Raw genomic sequence first — 26251 nt, 5'->3', positions numbered from 1 at the left:
GTTCATCAGTGATATTGGTCTATAATTTTCTTTTTTTGTGATATCTTTTTCTGGTTTTGGTATCAGGGTGATGGTGGCTTCGTAGAATGAATATGGGAGTGTTTCTCCCTCTGCAGTTTTTTGGAGGAGTTTGAGAAGGATCGGTGTTAGCTCTTCTCTAAGTGTTTGATAGAATTCACCTGTGAAGCCATCTGGTCCTGGACTTTTGTTTGTTGGAAGATTTTTAATTATGGTTTCAATTTCATTACTTGTGATAGTTCTGTTTCTATTTTCTAATTCTTCCTGGTTCAGTCTTGGAAAATTATACCTTTCCAAGAATTTGTCCATTTCTTCATGGTTGTCCATTTTACTGGCATATAGTTGTTTGTGGTAGTCTCTTATAATCCTTTGTATTTCTGCAGTGTCAGTTGTGATTTCTCCTTTTTCATTTCTAATTTTATTGATTTGCATCCTCTCCTTTTTTTTCTTGATGAATCTGGCTAATGGTTTATCAATTTTGTTTATCTTCTCAAAGAACCAGCTTTTAGTTTTATTGATCTTTGCTATTGTTTTCTTCATTTCTATTTCATTTAATTCTGCTCTGATCTTTGTGATTTCTTTCCTTCTACTGACTTCAGGTTTTCTTTGTTCTTCTTTCTCTAGTTGTTTTAAGTGTGGGGTTAGATTGTTTATTTGAGATTTTTTCTTGTTTCTTGAGGTGAGATTGTATTGCTATAAACTTCCCTCTTAGAACTGCTTTTGCTGCATCCCATAGGTTTTGGGTCATTGTGTTTTCATTGTCATTTGTTTCTTTGTATTGCTTCATTTCTTCTTTGATTTCTTCAGTGATATGTTGGTTATTTAGTAGCGTATTGTTTAGCCTCCATGTATTTTTGTTTTTTACAGTTTTTTTCCTGTAATTGATTTCCAATCTCATAACGTTATGGTCAGAAAAGATACTTGATATGATTTCAATTTTCTTAAATTTTCTGAGGCTTGATTTGTGACCCAAGATGTGATCTATCCTGGTGAATGTTCCATGTACACTTGAGAAGAAAGAGTATTCTGCCACTTTTGGGTGGAATGTTTTATAAATATCAATTAGATCTATTTGGTCTATTGTGTCATTTAAAGCTTGTGTTTCCTTATTTATTTTCTATTTGGCTGATCTGTCCATTGGTGCAAGTGGGGTGTTAAAGTCCCCTACTACTATTGTGTCACTGTCGATTTCTCCTTTCATGGTTGTTAGCATTTGCCTCATGTATTGAGGTGCTCCTATGTTGGGTGCATAAACATTTATAATTGTTATATCTTCTTCTTGGATTGATCCTTTGATCATTATGTAGTGTCCTTCCTTATCTCTTGTAACAGTCTTTATTTTAAAGTCTGAATTATCTTATATGAGTATTGCTACTCCAGCTTTCTTTTGATTTCCATTTGCATGGAATATCTTTTTCCATCCCTTCACTTTCAGTCTGTATGTGTTCCTAGGTCTGAAGTGGGTCTCTTGTGTACAGCATATATATGGGTCTTGTTTTTGTATCCATTCAGCCAGTCTGTGTCTTTTGATTGAGGCAGTTAATCCATTTACATTCAAGGTTATTATCGATATGTATGTTCCTGTTACCATTTTATTAATTGTTTTGGGTTTGTTTTTGTGGGTTTTTTTCTCTCTTGTGTTTCCCGCTTAGAGAAGTTTCTTTAGCATTTGTTGTAAAGCACGTTTGGTGGTGCTGAATTCTCTTAGCTTTTACTTGTCTGAAAAGCTTTTGACTTCTCCATTGAATCTGAATGAGATCTTTGCTGGGTAGAGTAATCTTGGTTGTAGGATTTTCTCTTTCATCACTTTAAGTATATCCTGCCACTCCCTTCTGGCCTGAAGAGTTTCCACTGAAAAATCAGTTGATAACCTTATGGGGATTCCTTTGTATGTTACTTTTTGTTTTTCCCTTGCTGCTTTTAATATTTTTTCTTTGAATTTAGTTTTTGTTAGTTTGATTAATATGTGTCTTGGTGTATTTTTCCTAAAGTTTATCCTGTATGGGACTCTCTGTGCTTCCTGGACTTGGGTGACTATTTCCTTTCCCATGTTAGGGAGGTTTTCAACTATAATCTCTTCAAATATTTTCTCAGACCCCTTCTTTTTCTCTTCTTCTTCTGGGACCCCTAAAATTCGAATGTTGATGCGTTTATTGTTGTCCCAGAGGTCTCTGAGATTGTCTTCAATTCTTTTCATTCTTTTTTCTTTATTCTGCTCCTTGGCAGTTTTTCCACCATTTTGTCTTCCAGCTCACTTATTCATTCTTCTGACTCAGTTATTCTGTTATTGATTCCTTCTAGTGTATTTTTCATTTCAGTTGTTATGTTGTTCATCTCTGTTTGTTTGTTCTTTAGTTCTTCTAGATCTTTGTTAAACATTTCTTGTATTTTCTCATTCTGTGCCTCCATTCTGTTTCAGAGATTCTGTATTCTCTTTACTATCATTACTCTGAATTCTTTTTCAGGTAGATTGCCTATTTCCTCTTCATTTAGTCTTGTAGGTTTTTACCTTGCTCCTTCATTTGTGACATATTTTTTTGCCATCTCTTTTTTTTTTTTATGAGTGGTATTGTGTTCCTGTCTTACTGGTTGTTTGGCCTGAGCTTTCCAGCTCTGGTCGGCTATTGGGTAGAGCTGGGTCTTGGTGCTGAGATGAGGAACTCCGTGACCTCACTCAGATGAATATTCCCTGGGGTCTGAGGTTCTCTGTTAGTCCAGTGGTTCGAACTTGGAACTCCCACCGCAGGAACTTTCACCCGACCCTGGGCTCGTGAACCAAGATCCTGCAAGCCACCTCTGGTGGCCAAAAAAAAAAACCCAAAAAAACCCAAGAACAATAACAAAGTAAAAAATAAAATTAGACTAGGAAACTAAGAGATATGTTAGGAAGAATATAAAAATAAAAATATAGATGAATCAACAACTGGGAGGTACAACAGTACCACAATAGTACAAAAGACAAGGAGGGGGAAAAGAAAAGGGTGTGGGGGAAGGCCTTGGCTGTGGAGGGTGGAGCCTAAGCAAGGGTGAGGTTTGGGTGGTGGGCGGGGCCAATGCTCAGGGCCCACAGGGCTGCAAAAGGCCCTAGGGAATGTGGGGCATGGGGCTTAGGCTCAAGGAACAGAAGGGGCTGAGGTGTGCCCCCCACCCCAGGTCGCAGAGAGCAGGGACCTCACCTGGGAGCCCAGCATTCTTCCTGGGCTTGAGTGGGCATGGCAAACACCCTCCTCTCCTCCCCTGCTCCTCCAGTCTGGGAGGGCCCCTCCCGCCTGCGTCTCCTGATCTCCCTGGCCTCCCTCCTATGCCCCCAAGGGCCCATGCAGCCTGGAGGGGGGTTTGGAGGGCAGGGGATCGGCCTAGGAGCTCAGCAGGCTCCCTGGCCCTGAGTGGGCGGGGCCATCACCCTCTGCTCCTCTCCCGCTCTTCCCGGAGAGTCCCTCCCACCTGCCTCTCCTGATCTCCCTGGCCTCAGGGGCACTGATCCTGTGTGGCCTCCACTTCTCCTCCCCCCTCAGTCCCCCTGCATCCTACTTGTTCACTTTGGGGTTCCTCCCTTATCCTTGGGTGTCAGAGTCCCCCGTTAGCGGCCAGCAGGCGCCCTAGTTGTGGGGAGATGCTAACCCCATGTCTTCCCACACTGCCATCTTGACTCAGCCTCTAATTTTTTTGATAATTTTTTTTAATCAATGTAAGGAAATGCCCTTCTATTTCTAGAGTTATTATTCCTAGAGTTGAAAGAGTACTTTATATATTCTAGATATAAATCCTTTATCAGATATGTGATTTGCAAATATTTTCTCCCATTCTGTACATTGTTTTTCACTTTATTTTTAGTGTCCTTTGAAGCTCAGAAATGTTTAATTTTTAAGACCATTTTATCTGTTATATATTTTGTCACTTATGCTTTTGGTGTCATATCTAAGCATCCATTGCCTAACCCAAGGCAAGGAATATTTACTTCTATAGTTTCTTCTAAGAGTTTTATCACTTGTAGCTCTTAAATTTAGACCTTTTATCAATTTTTAGTTAATTTTTGCATATATTGTAAGGGAAGGGTTCAGTTTCTCTCTTTTGTACCTAGATATCCAGTTGCCTCAGCACCATTTGTTGAAAAGAGTATTCTTCCCTTTCTGTGAGTTGGCTATGCTGGGCCCTTGAATTTCCACATGAATCACAGGATTAGTTTGTCAATGAGAAAAACATCCAGCTGGGATTTTATAGAGAGTGAGTTGAATCTGTAGATCAATTTGGAGAGTATGGTCATCTTAACAATATTTTGTTTTCCAATCCATGTAAATGGGATATCCTTTCATTTTTTTAGGCTATCTTTAATTTCTCTCTTCAATATTTTCTAGTTTTCATGGTATAAATTTCATACTTGTTTCATTAAATTTATTTTTAAGTACTTTTTCTTTTTGATATTAATGTAAATTGAATTGTTTTATTATTTTCATCTTAGGATTTTCATTTCTGGTTTTATAAATACAATTTATTTTTATTTTATTTTAACCTCCAAACTTGCTAAACTCATTTATTAGTTCTAGCAGTTTTTTGTGGATTTCTTTGAACTTCTATGTATAAGATCATGTCATCTGCAAATAATGAGAGTTTTGCTTCTTCCTTTCCAATTTAGATGCATTTAATTTTTTTTTTTTTTTTTTTTTAAATTTTTATTTATTTATTTATTTATTTGGCTGTGTTGGGTCTTCGTTTCCGTGCGAGGGCTTTTCTCCAGTTGCGGCGAGCGGGGACCACTCTTCATCGCGGTGCGTGGGCCTCTCACTATCGCGGCCTCTCTTGTTGCGGAGCACAGGCTCCAAACGCGCAGTCTCAGTAATTGTGGCTCACGGGCCCAGTTGCTCCGTGGCATGTGGGATCTTCCCAGACCAGGGCTCGAACCCGTGTCCCCTGCATCGGCAGGCAGATTCTCAACCACTGTGCCACCAGGGAAGCCCGCATTTAATTTTAATGGTCTTGCCCATTTTCCTTCTTATAATCTCTAATACAAAGTTGAATAAAAGTGACAAGAGCAAAAATCCTTGTCTTATTCCTGATCTTAGAGGGGGAACCTTTAATCTTTTACCATTAAGTATGATGTTAGCTCTGGTTTTTTTTTTTTGTTTTTTTTTTTGTAGATATCCTTTGTATTAGGTTTCTATGGCTGCTGTAACAAATTACCACAAACTGTGTAGCTTAAAACAATGGAAAGATATTCTCTCACAGGTCTGGAGGCCAGAAATCCAAAATTAACGTGTGACCACGGCCATGCCCCCTCCAGAAATGCTAGGGGAAATTCCTTTCCTTGCCTCTTCCAGCTTTGGCTGTCAGTATTCCTGGAGTTGTGGCTGAATCATTCCAGTTGCCTCCACAGTTACATTACCTTCTCCTCTTTTCTGTGTGTCTCTTATAAGGACACTTGTCATTGGATTAGGTCCATTGGATAATCCAAGATGAGTTCCTCATCTCAAGATCCTTAATTTAATTACATCTGAAAAGACTCTTTTTCCAAATAAGGTAACATTCACAGGTTCTGGAGATTAGGACATGGATGCATCTTTTGTGGTGGTGCACTATTCAGCCATACCAGATTGAGGAAGTTACCTTCTATCTCTATTTTGTTGGGTGCTTTTTATCATGAAAGGGTGTTGTATTTTTTCTAGGCTTTAGCTGCATCTGTTGGATATATATGCAGAAGTGGGATTGCTGGATCATATTATAGTTCTTGGTAGTTCAATTTTTAATTTTTCCAGGAATGTTCATACTGTTTTCCAAGTTGACCATACCAATTTCCATTCCCACCAATAGTGTAGAAGGGTTCCCTTTTCTTCACATCCTTGCAAACACTTATCTTTTTAAAATTAAATTAATTAATTATTTTAAATTGAAATATAACTGACATAAAACATTGTATTAGTTTTAGGTGTACAGCATAATGAATTGTTATATGTATATATTGTAAAATGATTACAACAGTTTAGTTAACATCCATCACATACATAGTTATGAATTATTTCTTTCTTGTAACGAGAACTTTTAAGTCCTTAACAACTTTCAAACATAATACAGTATTGTTAACTATAATCACTGTGCTGTACATTACATTCCCAGGACTTATTTGTCTTAAAACTGGAAGTTTATGCCTTTTGACCACATTTACTCATTTCACCCACCTTCTACCACCTGACTTTGGTGGCCACCAATCTATTCTCTGTATCTATAAGTTCATTTAAAAACATTTTTAGATTTTGCATATTTGTGAGGTCATACAGTATTTGCCTTTCTCTGTCTGACTTATTTCACTTAGTGTAATGCCCTCAAGGTCCATCTATGTTGTTGCAAATGGCAGGATTTCCTTTTTTTTTTTAAATGGCTGAATAATATTCCCCTTTGTATATATATCTTTATCCATTCATCTGTTGATGGACACTCAGGTTGTTTCCATGTCTTAGTTATTGTAAATAATGCTGCAATGAATATGGGGGTGCAGATATCTTTTTGAGATAGCTATTTTGTTTCCTTTGGATAAATACTCAGAAGTAGAATTGCTAGGTAATTTGGTAGTTCTAAATTTGTAATTAGATTTGTAATTTGTAATTTGTAATTGTAATTCTAAATTGGTTTTTGAGGAACCTCCGTACTGTTTTCCACAGTGGTTGTACCAATTTATATTCCCATCAACAGTGCACAAGGGTTCCCTTTTCTCCACATCCTCACCAATACTTATTTCCTGTGTTTTTGATAATAGCCATTCCAACAGCTGCGTGTGTGCGCGTGAGGTGATACCTCATTGTGGTTTTGATTTGCATTTCCTTGCTGAGTGATGTTGAGCACTTTTTCATGTACCTGTTGGCCCTCTGTTTGTCTTCTTTGGAAAAATGTCTGTTCAGATCCTCTGCCCATTTTAAAATTAAATTCTTCTTTTTTTCTATTGAGTTATATGAGTTTTTAATATAGTTTGTAGATTGAATTTTCTCCATCACACAAAGCCAGGCCTGATACTGAGAGCGTCTTATTTATTTTCCCCAGGGCAGTGCCTGAAGTGTTCAAGGTTATGCACATTCTGCCATGGCAACAGAGTTGAGCCGGTTATATGTGTGTGCTCATTCATGACCTGCAGAAGCTAAAGTGTGCTGTCTGCAGGGGTGTGTATGGGGTGCGGGCTACGTGGGGGAGGGATTTATGGATTGCTGGGAGCATGGGTGTGCTAGTTGAGGTGAATCTACACGTAGTACACTCTGTGAAGTTTATGGGTGGGCCTCTCGGTAGAGTTCATGAGGTAGTTAGTAGAAACCTTAACCCTGCTGGGTTTTTTTACCATGACATTTTATCATGTTGCCATGAGCCCCCTTTTCCCTCCCCTGCCCATCCTGTCATTGTTTTGGATGGGGTGAGAAAGAAGTGGGCTTCTTGGGCATCATCCTGCTTGGCCATGGAAGCTAGGCACTTACTAGGTTCTCACTTTCCCCCATGGGAGAAAAAGCAGATTGAATGAGTTTCTCTTGGCAGTGAGCTGTTGCCTTAGGGGGTGGGGGTGATGTGGTAAAGTGAAACTGTTCTTCTTACCCTCTTCAGTCCTGTTCTTGGAATTTTTGCTCCAAGTGGTGCTAGGACTTCTCTGCTGGACTGCTGGGCACCTACAAAGGTACTCCTGTCTCTGAGTAGTTGACAAAATCAGTGCTTCTGTGGGAGGATGAAGGCAGTGTCGACTGAAAAAAAAATGCACAACCTAAAAGTTGAGAGTTATGTTTTATTTGGTGGACAAATCTGAGGACTTAAGCCCGTGACATAGCATCTCGGATAACTGAGAGACTGCTCCAAAGAGGCAAGCGGGAGCCAGGTATATAGCAGTTTTTGCAACAAAGACCAGGTAGTCAGAACATCAAAAGATTGCTGTTAATTAAAGAAAACCAGATATCTCAAGTTAAGGAATTTAGCGCTTTTCTGTATATGGAAAGATGCAAAGTCTAGGCTCATTGAGATCATTCCTTTGATATACACCTCAGCTATCTGGGGCCAGTATCCTGTGCTTCTCATCCTGAGTCTCCTCACGGTGCACTGTCCTGGGTGGCTGCAGTGGAGGGCATTCTGTTTCCATTCTGAGTTCTCTCAGGGCTCACCGTCATGGTTGCAGTGTGATGGCTCAATGGCTGCAACTTCATTTGTTTACCATATGGCAGGCAATATTTTTTATTCACAGTAGGAAACTTATTCCTACATCTTGCTGATGTCTCTCCCTGTAGCCTCGTATTCTGACTTTTTAAAAAACTCAACACTTTTCATATGCCATCCCATTGCCTTCTGGCCTTTATTGTTTCTAATGAGAAGTCAGCTATTTATCTTATTGGGGTTCTCTTGTATGGGAAGAACCTTCTTTCTCCCCCTGCTTTAAAGATTTTACCCTTGGCCTTCAATATTTTTACTATTTTATGTCTGAGTGTGGCTTTTTCTGTATTTTTTCCTACTTGAAGTTTGTTGAGCTTCTTGGATGTGTATGCTAATGTTTTTCATCAAATTTAGGAAGTTGTCAGCCATTATTTCTTGAAAAGTCTTTTACCTCTTCCTCCTCTGCCCTAGTATTCCCAGTAAACGTATGTTGTTGCTGTTAATGGTGTTCTACATTTCGCATAGACTCTGTTCATTTTCCTCTCTGTTTTTTGAATTGCAGGATCTCTATTGATTTATCTACTAGTTCCCTGACTTTTTTTCTTGCTGCTTGCTGAAATATACTGTTGAGCTTCTCTACTAAATTTTAAAATTTCAATATTACACTTTTCAACTCCAAATTTTCCTTTTTTTGTTATTTCTCTTTGTTAATGTTTTATATTTGATAAGGTGTTGTCATATTTTCCTTTACTTCTTTAAACACTGTATTCTTTAAGTCTTTGACTATATTTATAATAGCTGCTTTAAAGTCTTTTTTGTTTCATCTGACATCTGGGTTCTCTTAAAGGTAGTTTTGTTGCTTGCTTTTATTCCTGTGTATGGGTCACACTTTACTATTTCAATGCATGCCATAATTTTCCCTGAAAACCAGACATTTTAGATAATATATTGTAGCAATGCTGGATCCTGACTTTTCCTTCCTCTCTGGGGCTGTTGTAATTTTATTTGTTTAGTAACTTCGCTGAACTCTTTTAGAGAAGTCTGTTTCTTCTTCCAAATGCATCCTCTGATGTTCCTCCTCAGATGGTACGGCCTGGGTTTGCACACAGTCACCCTGGGATGATAGTAATTTTAGCAGAGCTCTTTGACTTTTTCCTCTGAGCTCTTTGTTAAGCTTTCTGCCTCTGTTTGTATCATACTCACCTGGTAGCCTCCACTAATTGCCAACTGATAGTTCTATTATTTTCAACAATGCTCTGGGGGCATAAATTGCTCCACAGTCTGAATTCCATTTCAAACCTTTTTCAGGGGTAGTCTTTGAGGCCAGTCTTTGAGGTGCTGACCCCAGTAAGGCTCTTATTAGCTGTCTTTTCCCCTGGTTCTTTCTGATAAACTTCTAGCTTGCCTATGTTTTAGCTTATTGTTCTCATGTAGCTATCTCTTAATTGCTTACAACCACTACTTCCATTGTTTTTGAGTGCCCTTAAGGCTTGAAGTTTGCCACCTTGTACCAAATAATGTCAAGTTCCCTTGAGACCTTTGGGGCTCTCCTTTTCTTAGGCTGCCTCTCCTTTTCTTAGGCTGTCTCTCCCTGTGGGAGAAAACCTCTATGCCCCTGCTTTGGAAATACAGGTGGGGTTTGTAACCTGTTCTTTCATTGACACCACTGTGTTATGTGCAGAGAACTGGATGGGTATGGTAGCCTTTGCTCTTCTCAGCTTGCCTCTTTTTTTTTTTTTTTTTTTAAATTAAATTAAATTTATTTATTTATTTTTGGTTGTGTTGGGTCTTCGTTTCTGTGCGAGGGCTCTCTCCAGTTGCGGTGAGCGGGGGCCACTCCTCATCGCCGTGTGCGGGCCTCTCACTGTCGCGGCCTCTCGTTGCGGAGCACAGGCTCCAGACGCGCAGGCTCAGTAGTTGTGGCTCACGGGCCCAGTTGCTCCGCGGCATGTGGGATCTTCCCGGACCAGGGCTCGGACCCGTGTCCTCTGCATCGGCAGGCAGACTCTCAACCACTGCGCCACCAGGGAAGCCCTCAGCTTGCCTCTTTTATCTTGGAACTGCTGCCCTATGAATTAGGGGTGAAGACTTTTTGGCCCTCTTGTTCTTAATCTGTGAGGCCTGGTGTATAGCTTCCACCCTGTGGGTGGTGGCTAGGTAGGGAATGAGGACTGGGACCTCGCATGCTCTCTCCTTGAATAGAGCTTCTGCCACTAAGAGTTAGGGGGCGTGAGAAGTATTGGCAGTCTGTTGCTCCTGGTTGTATATTAATGGTCTGGACTAGGAACTGAGGGATGGAGGAGCGTGCTGTGCTTGACTTTACCAGCCTGCGGTTGAGCAGTCTTGCCTAACTGGTTGTGTATGTGTGGGGAGGTGGCGGTGATGGCAAGAATGGGAGTTGGTAATGAGTCAAATATCATGGACTGTTGCTGTTCTTAATGAAATTTAGTAGATATTCTTGAGCAAATATTTCTTTATTTGTTGTTGCTCTTGGCAACGTTTTTGAGATCCAAATTGTTTTTTTTTTTTTTTTTAATTTTTACCAATTATAGTTCTTTCCCTGGGGAGATTGTTCATGGAACTCCTTATATTGACATTCTGGAAGTGAGTTCCGTATTCTTTAAGCATTAATTGGTATTATAATCTATAGCTTTTGAGATACTGTATATACCTTACTAACTATACTATACATACTATGTTTACATGTTGATTCTTTGTACCAGGGATTTATTTATAGAGTATTTATAAAGTACTGATTCATATTGTCATGAACCTTTATTATATATATATCAGTGAATTCAGGTAAAATATAATTGTGAGCATATATTTGTAGTATTTCTCTCATAATTACACTTTAATTAAAAGAACATTTAATTTAATTTGAATGTTTCTCAAAAATGCAATGTGATTTTCAATTATACACAGTATGGGTATATCTCAAAAATAATCTTAAGCAACAGGACATACATACAAATTAATAAAAACTATGTGATTCCATTTTGTAAAGTACAAAGGCAGCAATAGAAATATTTGCTGTTAGACTCAGAATAGTGGTAATTTTTTATTTTTTGATCTTAGTACTGGTTACTTAGTTGTGTTCATCTTCTAAAAATTCATTGAGTGTTAGACTTATGATGTGTGCATGTATGTTATATCATATTTAAAAACTTAGAAAGCATATTATGAGATCCATATGAGCCATGTAGTTTTAACTGAGTATTGTTCAGAGTAAATTTATTATATTTAACTTTATATTTACTTTGGTATTTAAAACTGATGATAATTTGGTCCTCTAGTTTAAAGGAGGCTTGTTTCCTGCTTTTATAAATGAAAACAAAATTTCAAAATATAAATTATTATAAAATCATTAACAATTATGTTTAATATTGTGTTTCCTGAAAGCATTTTAAGGTACTATGAATCTCAAAATATTTTTTAAAAATATTGAAATTTAGAGGCCATTTATAAGTTGTTGAAAATAATAAAGCATGTTTTTTCACAATTCCAAGGAAAATTCTATATGCAAATTAGATCCTTTCTGTAATATATATAAAATCAGGGAGGTCTTTTTATCCTTTGTAATACATTTTTAAATTTTATCCTGTAGGACTATTTTGAAAGAAAGTGGGTTTGCCAGATACCTTCATTCAGCTGTTCTTATCAATGGAGCTATGCTTATTTTTGGAGGAAATACCCATAATGACACTTCCTTGAGTAACGGTGCAAAATGTTTTTCTGCCGATTTCCTGGCATATGACATAGGTATGTATCTGTTAGGACTGTACAAAGTAGGAAATACCAGAAATTTTTCATGTAGAGATTCTCAGATACATTACTTGATAGCATGTGTATATGTCATTTTAGAGAGAGAAATTCAGTGACAGATTATGAATGGAATTCTCTCCAGTTTCAGCATAGTAGTAGTATAGGGCAGGAGAAGAGATGAACTGAGGTGAGTCAGTGGTGGAGGCAGGGGAATTGAGAAATCTGGGTCTGAATGTCTTTTTGAAGGCTTTTATGTATTGTATACCTACATGAGCACTTTATCAGTCTATTTTGTTTGACTATTACCATATTAGTTTTGATAATGGATAGATATGGAGCATTAGCAAGTTTACATTACAAAGAGTAGGAACGCAAGCATTTTAGACTTAGTGGGGATGAGCAAAGATGCATTTAAATTAAACTCATCAGATATATTTACTCCACAGACGAAACTGATAGAATTAGAGAAAGGAATATAGAGATAGAAAAGCTAAATAAATAATATTTTGGGACAAAATGGAAACCCAGAACATATCTAGGAATGGAAGTAACTAAAGAAGAATCTTTACCAGGGAACCTAGAAATACAGTGCATCTATACAACTCAATTTTAATTATGTTATCTATAGTCCTATCAATTTCTGAATAGTAAATGAATATATTTTTTGAAATACTAAATTTAGCTACCTGGTTGACCATTGTAGTGAAAACATTTCTTCTCTATATATCATGTTATAGATAAAACATAGCTGATATTTTAAATCTTTAGCAGTACTTAAGAGTACCTTTTATTGTGTAAAGTACAATAATAAACCAATTTTAAGCTATTAAGAAATATTTTGATAAATAAAAATAAAAGAGACCAAAGAATAACACGTTTAATAGATGTAAGAAGTATCCTTTCACTTTTAAACATCATAAAGGCACATAGTCTACTTTGGAAAATTATTTCAAGTGGCAGCATATAACGAAAATTATGACTATTAATAAGCACTTTGATCTCTAAACTATTGTAAGCTTGTTTGGAAGGAAATTCCTACTAATAAAGTTAGGCATGCTCTTTAAATTCTATGACTATCTGTCTGTGAGTAATCATTGAAAAGAATCCACTGTCTTCAGGAGTTTTAAATCCTAAATAATTAATATTTACCTTTTGAAATAATAATTTGAAGTTATGATTCATGATGAAAATGGGATTATCTTAGCTTTCAGAAGGCTTTTAAATCAGTGCCTGAGATCCAGAAAATCGGTTAAATGAAGTAGTGAATCTAGGCTGGCTTATTATGATCTTTCATTGCCAGGTTGGCACTGTCAACATATTATTTTGCTATGGTGATGAGACAGTATGCTTATTTCTCTGGAGATGGGTGAACATTTTGTTTTTCTTCTAGGAATAAAAATCCTAGGAAAAGTGTAGAATTTTGTTGTAATTGTTAAAAATCCATGAAGTGAGATTTTGAACTTTTGAAAAAGATTCTTCAAGGAGCTTCCACCCAATTTCTGTATTTTAACGAGGAAATTAATGTTGAGCTATTTTGTAGCTGACATATTGGGAATTTATTTTTATTTCTTCCATATTGTTCAGGATTACCGTATTTTAGGTTTTATGCATCCAAAAAGTTTACCAAGGTGAAAAACATTAGAGGTGTTAGTTTTTCAGAGAGAGAGAGAGAGAGAGAAAGGGCGAGCTCTCAGATTATCATTATTCTAATTGCTACTCTTTATTAAGTGTCTTCTAAGAGCTAGGTACTTTACTAAGAGCTTTATTTACAATATCTGTAACCTCTCTAATAACCTTGTAACAAGGCGTTAATAAACTCATTTTCAGATTATTATGCACAAGAGTAAAAGGAATTTGCCCAAAGCCCTGCAGGTGGTAGATCAAGCTTTTTTTAACTCCTAAAGTGGTAGTCTTTCCTCTTGACTACACTGTGCTGTTTAGTCGGGTCCATTGTATGCTCTTCATTTTCGCAACAAATTACCAGACACTTTATGTTTAGTAAGGTTTCTTAATGCTGTGGAAAGATAGAAGCAAATATCAGTTTCATTTTTCAAACAAATTGTTCAAATTGGAGGAAGAATAACTTAGTTTAAACAATGTTGTATTTTAACATAGGATTTTGTTTTCCCTGTGCTAACAACTAACAACAAAAACATAAAGCAATACAATCAATACAAGATAAAGGTGTTTTGTTTTACCTTATTTGATTGTTTCTATGCGGTTCCTAATAAAGCTCCCCCTCCCCCAATCTGTATTTATTCTCCGGGGTTTGTAGCATCAAATGCTGAAATATTTTCTAGGGAAAATTATTTTTCTTATTTCAGAAAATGTCTTCCAAAATAATTGCTTTCCTTATGAAGTATATTTTTGTGGAAATAAAATATAACCATTGTATATGAATCAACCTGAAAATAGATCCTCTTGGGGGAAAAAAAGTTGTGTTGCTAGTTTTTCTCTTTTGTACAGTACACTGGAACTTTTATGGCATATTTAACTGGAATGCACCTGAAGATTTAGCTGATTGTGTTCTATGATGTTTAAACAATAAAAATATGTATGCTAATACTAATTTTTCATTGCTCTAAAATGTACTATTTCAGCCCTACTGCCATAGTAAATTTTACATAGCCAATATCATTAATCTTTGAGGACATAACCTTGCCTTCCCATTTCTCATTATACTATACATGATCGATGTAGAAGGCATATAATGGTGATTTTCAAACATGGCTGTACCTTGGCATTCCCTTTGAAGGTTGAAGGGAGAAAAATCAGACCTCTATAAGCTGATCCTCTTAGATTAGGCACTGGGTATTTATATTTTTAAAAAGTGACTCAAGTGCAACTGATGATAGAGCCAGGACTGGCGAATAAGACTGGATGGACTGTTACGTATACAATGATACGTTACTTAATGTTCTAGTTTGTAAATCTAGCTCGAAGACATTTCAAACCTGAAAATTTTATTAATATATATTTTGTTATTGTTAGTGGTATCATTATTGCACCTGATTCAAGATTAAAGTGATCTTTCTGGTAAAGATAGCCTTCTAGTACATAATGAGACTAAAGATGCGGTGGAAAAGCATGTCTCACTGAGTTGATCTCAGGTTATTAGACATATTTATAAAGCAGTATTTATTTATTTATTTTTGGCCGCGTTGGGTCTTCATCTCTGTGCGAGGGCCCTCTCCAGTTGCGGCAAGCGGGGGCCACTCTTCACCGCGATGCGCGGGCCTCTCACTATCACGGTCTCTCTTGTTGCGGAGCACAGGCTCCAGACGCGCAGGCTCAGTAGTTGTGGTTCACGGGCCCAGTTGCTCCGCGGCATGTGGGATCTTCCCAGACCAGGGCTCGAACCCGTGTCCCCTGCATTGGCAGGCAGATTCTCAACCACTGCGCCACCAGGGAAGCCCCTAGACATATTTATACTTTTAAACTATTTGACTGTGGAAAGTAGTGTCATAAAAGTTAGTTTTCTAGGGTCAGTGGGAAAAAAAGGAATCAAGTAGTCTGTATATTTTTCATATCTCTTTAGTAAACCACCCATCTTTTTGGTGGTTTGACTGAAGATATCAACATTTACAAATGAGAGATTTTCCTGAATTGAAACATACCTTAAAATTGGATTGAATCTTGAGACAGTATTTCAGAATCATCAAATTAATAGCTATTATAGAATTTTCAGTAGGCCTAACATATTATTATGATACTTTTAATTACAAATGGTAGTTATTCTTCTTCAATAAGAAAATTTACCTAAGGGTAAGAGAATGTGCAAGATGAAGGATAACTCATAGATACATTGATCATAATTTTTTTCCTCAAAAATATAGTAGAGTCATGAAAATGTAATTTGTTGAGTTACATTATTTCAGAATAGGATAGGGAGTCAGATTTATATCAGAAATATATCTTGCAGAAAGCAAAACACTTAACTAGTTTATGAAACATAGTATACATGTTTTTGTACAACCCTGTAGAGTGATACGGGTGTGTGTGTGTGTGTGTGTGTGTGTGTGTGTATACACACACACACACACACACACAGTATAATGGATACAATTTTGTAAGGCACATAATTTCGTTAAAAAATCATATTCAAATTAAAACATCTAAGTATTTAATTTTTTTGAACAATCCAGCAGAACTATAAAAATTCAAACTTGCTCGCTCTTCATGTTTATAATTATTTTTATTTTCTGGAGGTTATTTTATTGTCCCTCTCTTTGTTAATCAGTATTTCTCTCTGCGCTCTGTTAACTCCTTAGGGCTCTTCCTTGACAAAAGCAGCACCCCTTGCCCTGCCACCTGAAAAAACCCATTTGTTTCTTGGTCTGTAAGAAACACTCTTAAAATCATCATACCCTTTTTTCAATGAATTTAGCCAACTGTTGACTGTTTTAAGCTTTACTGTATCCTTTGCTCAAGGTTCTCTTTTTCTTTCTACAATAAACTATTGTGTAGAAGAAATAGTAGTTACTTCTCTTTAAAAAAGAGGCCAGTAAGTAAGGGAAAAAGCGACCTTTCGTTTTGTGAAAAGGGAGAACTAACATTCGCCGAAAGCTTCCTGTAATGTTTTGCACTTTACATATGCTTTATGATGTAATTCTCATAACATCAGTGTAGCGTGTACTATTATATTCATTCATACAGGAAGAAACTGTGATTTACCATGGTTAGACCCAAACTTGCGTAGGTTGTGGGATGGTGTATTCAGAATTTGAACCCAAGTCTAAGTTCAAAGTTCTTTTGATTCTACCACTGTACTATATATTGATGTTTTCCTGATTTAACAGGAAAAAAATTTGAAAGATCTTTAATTGGGAAAAAAGGCATATAATATTTGTTAATGTAGCATGACACTCAAGAAAATTAGTTTTATCAGTATATTTAATCAGTGACCTCAAGGTAGAGAATCAAGAGGAGTAACGAACAATGAATCTCTCTTAGTAGATCTATAAGCATTTTGAGAGATTGTTTTGAATACAAAAATTGCTAAATAAAGATTCTTGAAATAGAATATACACTGAAAGAAAAGTGTTGAAATGTCTCAACAAAACCTCTGGGGAAGAAGGCAGGGAAAACAGTCATGAATGTAGAATCAAACATCTAAAATAAAATATTAGCAAATAGAATTCAACAGTTTCAAAATTATAATAAACTATGACCAAGTAGGAATTATTCTAGGATTTCAAGTATGATTCATTATCAGGGAATCTATAAATATAATTTATTACCTCAAGACTATTTACTGAAGCCAACGGGAAATAACACTGTATGTTAAAACATGATAAAATCATTTCATTTAAGATTGATTGTCAAATAGTGATGCCCATTTTGCCTGGCAGAGGGTAAGAAGCTAAATAAATATTTATGGAATGAATGCCAGAGGACAAAATCCTGAGAGAAACTGTGGGTATGAAACTGTGGGTAGCAAAAGTGTGCACCTTTTAGAATAGTAAGATAAATTTTTACCTGGGGGAGGGGGACCCAGTGAAACATCAGCATTTCAGGGGAAGGTGGGGAAAGCTTTTTGGCAACATCCAGAAATTTGGTTTTCTATTACGTAAGTATCCAAATGGTTAATAAAAGTTTTTCTTTGTATTCATTTAGTTTTGAGTCTTATACCTACAACATATGTGCTCTTTTTAGTGTATTTCAAATATGCTATTAAGACAGGTAAGAACTGGTGTTTCAAATGAAGTATTAAAAGAATTTTAAAAATGTGTCTTTAAAGTATTATAGATGCATATTTTCATAGAAGAATATGAGTATTTGCAGAAAAATTAGCCAATGAATGTGCATTTTTCACCTATACTATTTTATGCATAATTGATAAAATAAACCTGTCTCTAGATTTCAGCATATGTTTTTAATGTAATTATGTTGTCTCTCATATGTGAATAGTCCTAACGGCACAGTATTCTGATTGCTGAGATTTGTGTTTGAGAGAATAGTAACTCTAATTTCTTGATCTTATGTTTATTGAGTGTATAAGGTTTTTAAATAAATATTTAGTGCCTTGTAGTACAGATTTTTTTAAAAGTCTATATTCTAGAGAGTATATTTTACTTTGGTCTTTATTGCTGTGTGGCTTTTCTGTCGGTATGGGATGGTATTTCTGTCAATTTTCATGATGTCAGTAACTTTGGAATTTGCTTTAGTTTGTCTAGTTTTGAACTGTTTGTGAAGTGATAATGACATGAGTGTTCTGGAAATATATTTTCTTCTTGGCAAAAAATATGATTATAGATTGCAGTCAGACATTAATATAAGAGACTTTATATTGTAAGAATGGAAAGAGACTATGTGTAAACAAATTATATTAATTTAATACTGAGCTTGAAGGCATTTGATACCTTCTACATTTTACAGGAAAACTAACCTGTGTTTTACAGAGAATCCTGATCAAGAATTTGAAAACTCAGCAACAGAATTTATCTAGCCCAACATTCTGTTTAGTCATTATTGAAAAAGCTGCAAGGGATAAGTGGAAAGTGTATTTGCTGTAACTGCTCCTATGTTTTTCTCTTCTCATTCATTTCTTTCTTTTTTTTTTTTTTAAATTTTATTTATTTATTTATTTATGGCTGCGTTGGGTCTTCGTTTCTGTGCGAGGGCTTTCTCTAGCTGTGGCAAGCGGGGGCCACTCTTCATCGCGGTGCGCGGGCCTCTCACTATTGCGGCCTCTCTTGTTGCGGAGCACAGGCTCCAGACGCACAGGCTCAGCAATTGTGTCTCACGGGCCCAGTTGCTCCACGGCATGTGGGATCTTCCCAGACCAGGGCTCGAACCCGTGTCCCCTGCATTGGTAGGCAGATTCTCAACCACTGCGCCACCAGGGAAGCCCTCTCATTCATTTCTCATTGAAAAATCCTGGCAGGTGGGCAAATATCAGCAAGCATGAAATGTCCCTATAGTTGCAAAAGTTGCTTACCTCAACTAGCTTTTCATAAGCTTGCAAGTTAAATTCTCTTCTTCCTAAACAATTTTGTGAGTTGAAAACAATTTGCCAGCTATTTTAAGACACTGTAGAGGAATATTCACACTTACTGTATTGTATCAGTCAGTACAGGTTATGTTAGACTGAGGTAACAAACAGTCCTGTCACAGTTCTCTGAAAAGCAAACTCTGAGACAGAGTTTAGTGTTCAGGGTACTTATTAGGTCCTTGGATTGAACACCTGTAAAAGGGAGGGGAAGAAGCAGGATTGGGCGAAAAGTAAAAGTCAAGCAGACTTAACATCCTCAGCCAACTCCAGGACAACTCTGGAGTTGAAATGCCCCTCAGAGTTGTCCCTCTTTAGGATAAAACAGGTCTTGGTCGGTCATTGTACGAGGGTCACTCCCAGGACCTTGGGTGCAGAAGCTCTCTGTAGCTAAGGCAGTCTCTGCAGGGGCTGGCAGCTGAATGGTGTCCACTGATAAGTCCTTCCCTGAAGGTGTATTTAGCCAGTGCCTTTCCATGTTCATCACAATTCATTCTTTGGGCCACTTAGCCCACTTCTTCAAATATGTTTGTTAAACAGCTCCTCCAGGATTCCAGTGGGCCTTTCTCCCTGGTGGGAGCCTAGATTATTGCTCTGGCTTTTGTAGCTGGTCTCAGGGCTGCAACTGATATTCACCATGTCCCTCATCCATTATTTTTTCATGTCTCTTACCCTCAGCTAGCACTTCTTCTGGTCTCTGTGTCTTACCTGGTAGCATGACCCACTCCCTCCCCCGTAGATATTTTTTTTTTTTTTTTTTTTTTTTTTTAATTTTATAGCTACTTTATTTATTTATTTATTTATTTTTTGGCTGTGTTGGGTCTTCGGTTCGTGCGAGGGCTTTCTCTGGTTACGGCAAGTGGGGGCCACTCTTCATCGCGGTGCGGGGACCGCTCTTCATCGCGGTGCGCGGGCCTTTCACTATCGTGGCCCCTCCCGTTGCGGGGCACAGGCTCCAGACGCGCAGGCTCAGTAGTTGTGGCTCACGGGCCCAGCCGCCCCGCGGCATGTGGGATCTTCCCAGACCAGGGCTCGAACCCGTGTCCCCTGCACTAGCAGGCAGACTCTCAACCACTGCGCCACCAGGGAAGCCCCCCCCGTAGATATTTGAGCTCCTGATCATCGTATACCTTCTAGTCTGGGTTACTGTACTTGCTCATTTACCATCACACTTGGCAAAGGGATACCAAGAAACACCTAAATGGATCATCTGTGTCCCAAATATATTCCCCTGCCCTTATTTGTAACAGCAGTCCCTCCCTTTGATGGTCGGGGCCAATTACCCCTGCCAAGATGCTACTCCTTTTTTGCCTGCTTGCTGGTCCCTTGACACAAGGAGCCTGAAGTACCCAAGTGGCAACTGTAGCTTACAGTTAAATGGTTAATTGCTACTTCTTCTGCCAGAATATTTTTCCTTTTGGGGAATAGGACCTCTAATCCTGCAGAACCCAGAATTGCAGGATGAGGAGCACAAATTTCCCAACCTTGTAACTGAATATGAGGCCACAAGAAGTGGCTTTTACTCCTCGGTTTTTGGACCTATATATTCTTCCTACTGGGGACACAGCACTATTTAAAGGTCTTTAGTTCAGGTGTATCCTGCATCCTGGTGCTTCAGTTGTGCCTGTCAAAATCTCTGTCAAGTTGTGTGGTTTGGGATCCAGTGGATTTCATGGTCATAGGACCATTTCTGTACCTCCTTTTCTGTGAAGTGTGTCTCCTGATTACATGGGATCCCATGCTGGTTAATCAAACATTTCATAATTTCTAAGATAGTTGTGCTGGTTAAGACCCTGTGGGCAGAAAAAGCAAATGCATCCTCAAAATATGTATTCTTGTCATAATGAAATGTTGGCCCATCCAGAGTGGAAGGGGCCCAATGTAGTCAACTTACCACCAAATGTCCAGTTAGTGTTCTTGGGGAATGGCCTTATCAGGGGATCAGGACTGATATCTTGCTGTCAGGTTGGACATTTAGTGTAAGAGTAACTCCATCAGCTTTTTTCAGAAGGAGCCCATATTATTGCATTCCTGGATGGCCTCCATCTCTGCCATATGGCTACTTAGTTCATGTGCTTATTTCGTTGGCACCAAAGTGTCCTACAATAGAGACTGACATTAGCTGTCTCAGTCAATTGTTTACTGGTTGTTTAACGTCTCTTCCATGTTGGATGCTCTCTGATGGCCTTTAACTTGTATCACAGAGATCTTCACATTTCATGCTCGTTCAAATATATTCATCCACATGTCTCTACTCTAGGACCTCCTTGTCTCTGATCTTAAATATTTCTGCTTCTAGGCTCCTGATCAGCCAGCTAGGTCATTAACTACTGCTCCTGGGCCATTTCTCTTTCCACACGATGTACATGAGGCACACTTCTCAAAGGCCTACCCAATTGGGAGGCTTTTTCCTTTTCTGCTGTTCTTCCAGGCCACCCCTGAGTGAAGCTGTCTTGTAAGTGATAACCATTTTTGAATTGTGGCCACGTACGAAGCTTACATATTTTCATTTTCCTCTTCTTGTTATCTGGGCACAAAGGATTCCTCATACGGCCATAGCTGTAAGATGTGGGATGGGTGCGGGGGCAGCAGGGGTAGATGGCACTAGGTCTGAGCTACCAGCTCATGCAGATTGCTTGTGCACTGTGCTCTTGCTCATGCTTCATCTTGTGTGCAGCTTCCACTTTATGTTCTCGTGATTATTATTTTTTTAAATTTTATTTATATTTATTTATTTTATTTATTTATTTATGGCTGTGTTGGGTCTTCGTTTCTGTGCGTGGGCTTTATCTAGTTGCGGCAAGGGGGGGGCCACTCTTCATCGCGGTGCGCGGGCCTCTCACTATCGCGGCCTCTCTTGTTGCGGAGCACAGGCTCCAGACGCGCAGGCTCAGTAGTTGTGGCTCACGGGCCTAGTTGCTCCGCAGCATGTGGGATCTTCCCAGACCAGGGCTCGAACCTGTGTCCCCTGCATTAGCAGGCAGATTCTCAACCGCTGCACCACCAGGGAAGCCCTGTTCTCGTGATTATTGATGACAGAGACAGCTCATGATAGAAAACTCTGAACACATGGTCACCTAATAACCCACGTCCAGCACTCCATCTCTGCCAGGGCTCAGTAGTGTGGTGGGAATAGAGGTATAAAATTTTCAACTGCAGATGGCATGGCCTTTGACATGTGTGCTGGGTCTGCATTGGGATTCTTTCACAGGGGCTTTCTATATATTCCACATGCTTCTTTTTCTAACAGTGACTCCTCCAATAACTATAGTATCTACTGGGTCATGTGGCCCTAGTTGCAGGGCTGTTTGCAGTGTGTCCTGGACCTATAGCAGAGCTATTTTCTGCCCTGGCGTGTACTCAGAGCCGGCAGCCTTTGATATTTTCCAGTATATGGGCTTGAACAGTATTCCCAGGAATGGAATATACAGCCTTCAGAACTCCAAAAGACCTATCAGATGTTCGCTTTCTTCCTTGCAGTGGGAGTTGAAAGATGTAATAGTTGGTGTTTCAGTTCAGATGAGCTGTCTCAGAATGCTCTTGACCTCTAGACCCCTAAATAGTTTACTACATGGAAGGTCTCTGAATCTTTGTAGGTTTTATCTTCCACCCTTTGAAGCATATATGTCTTAACAAGGCCTCCACTGCATTAACTGTTCTTGTTCATCTGGCACTATTAGAGTGATGCCATTAATGTAGTGGAAACATGAAATGTTCTGCAAGATGTCCAATTGGGCCAAGTGTGTTCTGACAAAAGTTAACATAATCCCAAGGCAAAATTGTGAATGTATCCTATTCTATTCCATATGAATGCATACTGCTTTCGGTCCTCTTTTCTGGTAGGGTTAGCAAAGAACACATTTGCCAAATCAGTGGCCATGTTAATCTGCTCTAACAAAGGTACACATCTTGCGTGGTGCCTGCAGTTTGGGCTACTACTCGTTAGTGAGCTATTGTCATCTTCCAGGCCTTGTTTAGTTTACAGGGGCCAGACTGGTAATTTAAACAATTTGAGGGGGTCCATTATCGAGCATGCTTTACATGCTTCAGGATAATACTAATTAATGCCATTCACTCCCTCTGAAATGCAACATTATTTTAAAACTTATTATATTATCCAGGGGGTAACCGTTCCAGAGGCTTCAACTTGATCTTTTCCACTGTAACAGCCAAGGACCCAACGTTGGGGTGGTTCCATTTGCCAAGAACGTCTATTCCAATTATTAATCTCGGGACTTAGGACATGACCACTGCATAGGTCTGCAGACCCACTGGCTCATTTTGAGAAGAACCTTGGCCAGGATGCCATTAATTTCATCATTCCCATATTATCCCTGCTATAAAGAGAGGCCATGATGTGTCAGTGTCACCTCAGACCTGTGTCCAGCAGTACTTGCAATGTTTGTGGTTGCTTTTTTCTCTAGGCTAGGGTTACCCAATGAAATGACCATTGGTACCTTTGAGGAAGAACTAGGGACACTATTACCATGTATACTTGCTGTGGTATTACAGGGTCCTTCCTCCTGGGCCCCAGACTTTTAAATGTATCAGCTCCGGATTTAAAAAGTGGCTCAAATCCAGAAATTGAGCAATGAATTATGACTTTTTATTGCAGCATCTGCCATCAGCTTTCTGATCGTTTATCCTTGATTTCTTCTGATGATATAAGTTAGGTAGTACCCTTGTTGGCTGCCCATCTGTTTTGCTTCTAGAGATGCTGTGTTCTATTAAACATCTCTGTAATTCTCAATAGGTCAGTCCTCTTGACTGACACTTCGATCTTGCTGCTTATTACAGTAATGGCTCTCTACTTGGATTGGATTCTGATGGTTAAGTGTCACCAGCTGGCCTCTATTTTCCTATTGTCTCCATCGCTGAGCACAGTTCTGTTACAGTTTTTCGTACCATCAGCTTTGGTCTATGAAGGAAAGCCACCGCTTTCTCAGTGATGCCAGTATCCCTCTCACCATCACATTCTTCGTGGCTTCAGTAAATGACATACGTTCTGGCCCTGCTGTAGGTAAAACGACCTGGTGGGTTTTCTGATGTTATACAGTATATCATGATAGAAAACTCTGAGCACATGGTCACTTAATAATACATGTGAAGCACTCCATCTCTGCCAGGGCTCAATAACATGACAAGACTAGAGGTATAAAAATTTCCACTGTATATGGCATGGCCTTTGGCAGGTGTGTAGGGTCTGCACTGGGATTATTTCACAGGGGCTTTCTATATATTACACATGCTGCTTTTTCCAACAGTGACACCACCACTTTCCTAGACTTTTAACCCCTGCTTTTAGTGTTTGCTGTGACAATTCTGGCATTTAGACTGTATTTTTCCACGTTTCTAGGAGTCATCTTTTTTCCCCCCCAGCTTTATTGAGGTGTAATTGATAAAATTGTAAGATATTTAAAGTGTATATTCTGATGATTTGATATAAATATACATTGTGAAAGGATCCCCCACATCTAGTTAATTAGCACATCCATTATCACCTCACATATTTATCTTTTTTCTGTTTGGTGAAAACATTTACGTTCTACTCTCAGCAAATTTCAGTTGTACAATACTGGGTTAGCAACTGTTGTCACCAAGTATAAATTAGATCCTCAGACCTTATTCATCTTATAGCTGAAAATTTGTACCCTTTCCTCAACCTCTCCCTATTTCCCCCATACCTGGAAACCACTTTTCTACTCTGTGTTTCTATGAGTTTGACTTTGTTTTTTTTTTAAGATTTCACATGTAAGTGATACCATTTATTATTTGTCTTTTTCTGTCTGGCTTATTTCTCTTAGCATAATACCCTCAAGCTCCATACATGTTGTCACAAACAGCAGGATTTCCTTCTTTCAAATGACTGAACAATATTCCATTGTATATGTATACCACATCTTTATCCATTCATTTATTGCCGGACACTTAGGTTGTTTCTGTATCTTGGCTATTGTGAATAATGCTGCAATGAACATGGGAGCGCAGATATCTCTTTGATATCCTGTTTACATTTCCTTTGGGTATATACCCAGAAGTGGGATTGGTGGATCATATGGCAGTTCGATTTTTAGTTTTTTGAGGAACTTCCATATTGTTTTCCATAGTCGCTTTACCAATTTCCATTCCCACTGACAGTGCACCCGGGTTCCCTTTTCTCCACATCTTTGCTAACACTTGCCACCTCTGGCCTTTTTGGTGATATCCATTCTATGAGGTGTAAGGTGATATCTCATTGTGGTTTTTTTTTTTTTTTTCTCATTGTGGTTTTGATTTGCATTTCCCTGATGATTAGGGATGCTGAGTACGTTTTCATGTACATGTTGCCCATCTGTGTGTCTTCTTTGGAAAAATATCTCTTCAATTCCTCTACCTGTTTTTTAATCATGTTGTTTGGGTATTTTTGCTATTGAGTTGTGTGATTTCTTTATATATTTTGGATATTAACCCCTTATCAGATATATGATTTACAAATATTTTCTCCCATTCAGTAGTAGGTTACTTTTTCATTTTGTTGATGGTTTCCTTTGCTGTGTATAGGAGTCATCTTAATAGTGAGTTCACACCATCTCCCAGGGTTCTTATAAGGGGATAAATCCTAAATCCTGCATCTTGGAGAGTGCTTTTAAATAAATAAATAATTTTTTCCTAATCCAATGTAAGGTTCTGATGCTTTTGATCAAACTCCCTTCAGAATCTAGAACCGTGTGTATTCCCCCCAACTTCTGCCAATATATGCTATCTAGGTCTTACAGATCCTTTGAGATGTAGTCCCTTTCTTTTCTTAGCAGTACCAGAATGTAACAGGCTGCGTTATGCTGAGCCAAGTTATAGACCCAGTGACCAATAGGGAAGGTGTGAGCAGATTCTGAGCTAGGGTGCAGGTGTTACTGGAGGGAAGCTGCTGCACTGGGTTCAGAGCAAGGGTAGAGTACTTTCTCTCAGTACAGTAAGGTAGACCACTTCTGCAGTCTCAGAAGATTCAGGAAAATTTGGGAATGCAAAATTGGGGGAGATTTTCAGGGCATCAACTCAGATGTTCCCATCCCATGTGTCAGGGTCTTATTCTTAACACCAATAAAAGGTTATTTTTCACCCATGATACATGTCTAGTGTTGGTGGGGAGGGCAGATTTGCTTACTGTCATCACTTAGGGACCAAGGCTAAATTGCATTTTCTTTCATTGGTAATTAAATGGTTCCATCCAGAAATACAATTATCACTTTAGCTTGCATTTCCTTGACTAAAACAAGTCATATTGTCACATCCAACTTCTAAGGAGTGTGGGAGTATCATTTTGCCTAGGCCTTAAGGACGACAACTGGAATATTTGTTGAGTAGCACCAAAGTCTACCACAAATATTGTGTGTAATT

The 26251-nt window shown here is 38.5% G+C and overlaps 1 protein-coding gene across 1 annotated transcript in view; it reads left to right on the top strand.

Annotated features, from left to right (window-relative positions):
• ATRNL1 (attractin like 1) overlaps window positions 1-26251 on the top strand; it is a 706302-nt gene that overhangs the window by 105206 nt on the left and 574845 nt on the right. The window contains exon 10 of the mRNA XM_007173145.3: window positions 11729-11883. Coding sequence (XP_007173207.2) covers window positions 11729-11883 — 155 coding nt within the window. The remainder of the gene's footprint in view (window positions 1-11728; window positions 11884-26251) is intronic.

This window comes from Balaenoptera acutorostrata, chromosome 16 (genome assembly GCF_949987535.1).
Source record: "Balaenoptera acutorostrata chromosome 16, mBalAcu1.1, whole genome shotgun sequence".
Lineage (NCBI taxonomy): Eukaryota > Metazoa > Chordata > Mammalia > Artiodactyla > Balaenopteridae > Balaenoptera > Balaenoptera acutorostrata.
The sequence above is the reverse complement of the archived record's forward strand: the minus strand, read 5'-3'. Positions and strand labels throughout refer to the sequence as shown.